Source organism: Alligator sinensis, unplaced genomic scaffold, assembly GCF_000455745.1.
Source record: "Alligator sinensis unplaced genomic scaffold, ASM45574v1 scaffold660_1, whole genome shotgun sequence".
In the NCBI taxonomy this organism is placed as follows: domain Eukaryota; kingdom Metazoa; phylum Chordata; order Crocodylia; family Alligatoridae; genus Alligator; species Alligator sinensis.
Genome location: NW_005842237.1, coordinates 1720813 through 1725992, shown reverse-complemented (window position 1 = coordinate 1725992; position 5180 = coordinate 1720813). Strand labels below are relative to the sequence as shown.

The 5180-nt window shown below is 42.3% G+C and overlaps 1 protein-coding gene across 7 annotated transcripts in view; it reads right to left on the bottom strand.

Moving 5' to 3' along the window:
• The window catches only part of PLXNB2 (plexin B2), a 351969-nt gene that overhangs the window by 96140 nt on the left and 250649 nt on the right, over nt 1-5180 (bottom strand). For all 7 annotated transcript variants that reach the window (XM_025208550.1, XM_025208549.1, XM_006027363.3 and 4 more), the window contains 2 exons: nt 3166-3348; nt 1752-1874 (listed from right to left, as the gene is read on the bottom strand). In XM_025208550.1, coding sequence (XP_025064335.1) covers nt 1752-1874; nt 3166-3348 — 306 coding nt within the window. The remainder of the gene's footprint in view (nt 1-1751; nt 1875-3165; nt 3349-5180) is intronic.

Here is a 5180-nt window from a genome sequence, read left to right as displayed (position 1 = left end):
GGGGGGCAGGCCCCGGGCCGGGGCAGCCAGGGGGGCTTCTTCCACGGCTCCTCCCATCCAGGGAGCTGCAGGCACAGTCAGAGAAGCCACAGGAGAATCCGCAGCTGCCCGGCTGTGCCTGCCTCCAAATGCCCAAATCAGTGGCGAAACAGCATCGAAACTCCGAAACAGATGCGGATGAATCAAAATGGAACAGTGATCCGAAACACTGAAATGAATCACTGTCCTCCAAAATGTCTGAATCCGAAACCAAAATGAAACATAGCCATTTTGCACAGCCCTAGAGCAGAGCACCCCCAAGGGCTAGGTTAGTTTCCCTTTCACAGAGAATTTTAACGCTTTTGGTTTTTATTCAAAGTTGGAATTGTACCATTTGGAAATCTTAAAGCCTCCTTAAAATGAATGATTCCCCCCCCCCCCACAGCTTAATAATTTATCATTTATTAATGTGGCTTATTTTCCTCCATTACCTTTCATTTTAAAGTCCCTGCCTGGAGTATAACATTCCCAACAACACTCCCAGGATCCCAAGTTCACAGAGGTCCTTCTGTACTGGGAAGGGAGCAATTTCTAATCCCCTAATTCCTTATGTCACTTACCTAAAACATTCAACTCTTTTCATGCACCCCTGCAACACAGTCAGGGTCTTGATGGCAGAACCCCTTTCCTCATCCCGTCATCTTTACCTTGGAACATTTTGTACCTCCCACTCTTCCAGCAGTTTTTTTTAGACGTTACATTTGTTGTGGGACCTATGCTAGTATCCCATGACACATGGTAACATGCCAGACATTAAAGGAATCTGTCTCAGGATAAATTCTACAATTTTACAGAAGTAAGGCCTGGAAGCAGCCTCAGTATGACTGATGGGCAAATGTTGTTTCCCTGTCTGTCTGAAGGAACATGTGAATCACACATGCTGCCTGCTTCAGAGATCCAAGCTAAGTAGGGGAAGCAAGTACCGGCCTGAAGTCGTGAAGGCATTGCCTTCTCTCCCTACCACTTGTTGGTCCTTCACTTTTCTTTATGAAGTTCCATGTTGTCTTGCCAAACATGAGGGGGCAGTCTCTTGGAGACTCACTGTGCCCTCTATGGGAGATGCAGCTCCTTTAGAATGACCTCATTTCAGATGGTCTGTGAGAACTCCAGAACGCAGCATTGCTAACATCACCTGAATAAAATCATCAACTGTGTCCCCTCCCCCACAGAATTGAGATATTTTTAAAAAAGTAATAATTCTTGAGTTATTTGTCTCAGTTTCTGAACTTGGAGGGTATGAGTGTGTTTTACTCATTTCAAGCTCTTTGTTAGTACTGGAAACTAGTTAGTTTCTAGTTAGCCTAGAAACTACTTCCAAATTGGAATTCAAAATTATCATGATACCTTGGTTCCAACTGAGAATTTGAGGGGAAAAAATATCACCAAATATCATCAAAATATTTGAGACTTGCCATGAAATTACAGGAGATGCCAAGACCAGGAGACTGTGCTTGGGATTTTAGTCTCCCATGTCCTCAGCTCAGTCTATACTGCTGTTGTGAATGCAAATTAGAGGAGTCTTCTCTGCTTTCCACTTTAAGAAATATTTTGTATCTGTTTGCAATTTTGTGTTCTCTTTGACTGCAAATGTGGAAGTAGCAAAAATAAGAACAAATGTGAAGGCCTATATGCTTTGTGAATTATAAACACCTAAGATCAAGTTGCATCTATAAACATTTAACTGACATTTTCACAGAACACAACTACCATACCTTGTCCGTGGTCATCACATACAGATTTTCCTGGTTAACATCAAGGACAAGGTCCTTCTTTATAGGTTTGTTTATTTCAATGGAAACAGAGATGTACTCCTTTGCAGATGATGACAGGAACACCTAATTAATGAAATCCAGGTGGTTACTGCTGCTGTTTTACTATTTTGATTTATCTTGAATGAAAATTCTTTATTGACTCAAGCCTCTCAAATTCCTATCAGGGAAAACATTTCAATATGAAGGAATCTATTTTCAAAGCAGTAAATAGAGCATATGAGGCATGGAAGGAAACCTCTCCCTATTCTCAGTATCTCATATTTGAATGGATTTTTTTTTTTTTTACCAGTGTTTCACATTCACACTAGTAAACTTCATAGATTTACTTCATAAACTTCAAACCTCAACCCTGTACACTCTGTTTCTTAGCAACCCAAGGAATATGGTTCAAATGTCAAGCTACAGAGATAAACTGCAATTATTCAAGCAAAATAGAGCTACCAAATGTGACTTGCTACCATAATCTTAAAAGCATGAACAAATGCTTCAGCCAAAGAGCCCTCAGCCATGAATTACAAGGACCTCCTACAGACATTGAGTTTCTTTTGAGGGAGTTGCTGCACTTTCAGGAGAAGCCACAAGTATATTGATATTCAGGCTTGTAAAAATGGCTGCTCTAGAGAAAAATAACCTGGGAACAAGCAGGGTTAAAATCATTCCCAAGAGAGTTTCTCCTGGGAGAGCAAATATCTGTACATGTCAAAGTGATACATCCATGACTTTAATATGGTCTTTCAGATTTTCAGCCACTAGGCCAGACCTCCTACAGGAGTACTATATTAGAGAAATACAGTTTTAATAACTGGGATTGTTCTTACAGTTACATGCCTTGCATGGAGACATAGCTAAAGCACTCTGCTATGATTAGATAAAACATAATTAAAAATATAGCAGGCACATTATTTTTTGCCTTGGCTCAGGCTTTTTGAATTAAGTCAACCCAAAATATCCAAGACCTGGTCATGCTGGAAAACGCTAAGTATTATGGTAAAGGCTAATGCATCTTCCTGAGGTAAACAGGCTGTTCTGTATTGGGTTTTTTTTGGTAGGTTGAATTCATTTGCTATTTGCATATGACCTTTTTGATGCCGACTAGTTGTCACTGGCAATTGTTAGTGTGGAGCTTTTTATAGTTAGATATATCTGTGCAAAGCATCATTTGGGAATGCAAAGTCAAGAAGTATATTGGAGAAGCTGAAGTAAACCAGAAAGGGCCTATGCTACTCCTTTTTGAAGATAGCAATTGCAGGCACAAAGATTCTTTGCTCAGAGCCTTGCTTTTAGGAGTTTATTTTTAGAACATAGAGAACATTATTACTACAACTTGCAATGTTTTAAAGGTGAGAACCATTACCTTAAGTATTCTGCCATCTGAAGTTCCTAGAAATGCCACAGTATGTTCATTTTCCACACTCACAGTAACTGCTGTTAGATTCATCCCCTTCTTCTGGAACACAGGTTGAGCTTCAACACCATTTTTGCTTCCCAAGAGGTAGGGCAAGTGTTCAGAACCACAAGGGAAACTTTTGCTTGTACCCTAATACAAATAATGGCATAAAAAATTTATAAAAGATAACCTCCTATGCATCGACCCAATGCAACACTAGAACCCTGATACAATTCGCCAGCTGGAAATTGTGATTATTACTGCATATTATTTGTAAGGCCAAGAAAAAGAAATGTGGTTAGATTTCTAAGGATAGTATGAACAATTAGAAAAATGGCTTGATAATTAAAATACTTCTAGAATGACCAGGATGAGAAAACTCTTGTTTGTATTTCTTAAAAAAGGACAAATATTTTATAAACTCAGACAAATCCTGCCTCTCTTCCCCTTCCTGCTCAAAGGCACACTGCCCTCCTGAGCCCTCCTCTGCCTACCTTTCTCCATTGTCCTGGGGTGGAGAAGCACCACAGCTGAGGCTAGGCTCAGCTGGAGATGTGAACAGTGACAGCAGGGATGCCCAGGGGCTCCCTTCCCTGCGCTGTGACCAGGCAGGTGGGGAGGAACTACTCTCCCAGATTGTCAGATTGTTGCTGCTGTCCCCTCCTCAGTTGAGCCAAGCCCCCAATCTGCCCAGATGTTTTTGGAGCCTCCCTGCCCCTAAGCAATGTATAAAACAGCAGTGGCAGTCAGGAGAGTTTTGGGAGGGGGGGAGGGTGTGCCTCTGAGCAGGAAGGGGGGGTGGATTTTTCACTTGCTTTAGGAACTTAAAGTGTGCCCACAATGGCGGAGGTGGAGAAGGCTTGAGGGAGTAGGGGGTGCAACCACCCCTGTAGTGTGGATTGCTGCTCCTGTACCCCTTTCAGAAATCCTGGATCCACCCCTGAATTAGTTTGACTATAAAAACAAGCTAACTTAATATACTTTATACAGATTCATCAATCCAAAAGCTTCTACTTTTACAATTAGATAGGAAACAGACCATTTCAACTACATAGGCTGGGGACAGAAGTTATGTATAAAATGGATTAAGTAATCAGAAACTGGTCTAAACCTGTAACAGAACAGAAGTTTAGTGCACATAAACCAGTTTCAAAATGGCTCTAACTGGTTTAAGATAAATCAGATTGAATGTAGTATGACTTAACTGACTTGGGTCAAACCAGTTTATGATGTTTCTCTCCGAGACCCCTTCCTGGTTCAAGTTAAATAATAGTCCCCCAGCATCTCAGCATGCTTTCTACCCCTGTGCTGTGCTGTGCTGTCTGCTTCAGACAGCAGGGCTGGCCCCACCCCCCTGCTCCCTAGCTGGGGCCGTGAGGGCTGGCTGGCAAGGGGGTGGGAGGGAGGCAAGCCCAGCTGGGGATGCAGCCCAGTCTATGGAGGGGGGGACTTCCCCTGCCAGGCAAACCCTGTCTGGGATCTGGGGCCAGGGATGGGGGTCAAACACCCCTTCCCCTGCTCAAACTTATTGCTGGCTGCAACTGTGGACTACAAATCCCAGAGACGTATGGAAGCAGGAAAAGGAAGTGATGAGCAAACCTGCAGAGTCCTGCAGTTGCAATTCTGGATTGATATCCCACAGACCTCAGAGCAGCAGAAAGAGGAAGTGAATGTGTGACCAGAGAGCCATGCCCCCCACTTCTGGCCTGAGCCACTACAGGCATGTGGCTGCATTTTCTGAATCAAAGGTAAATGTCTGTTCACTTCTGTTTCAATTTAATCTCCGCTGCTTAGACTAACCTGCAAAGACTCAACTGATGCAGCCTCGGGCTTTTTGACTGTATCTATCTATAATGTGTATTTATACATATTTTTTTTAAAGAGAAAAAAATGTTTTGTATATTCAGGTAGTGCTATGTGCAGAAAAGGTTACAAACAGCTATAGCGAATGCTTTTACATTCTGTCAATGTACCTTGGTCTT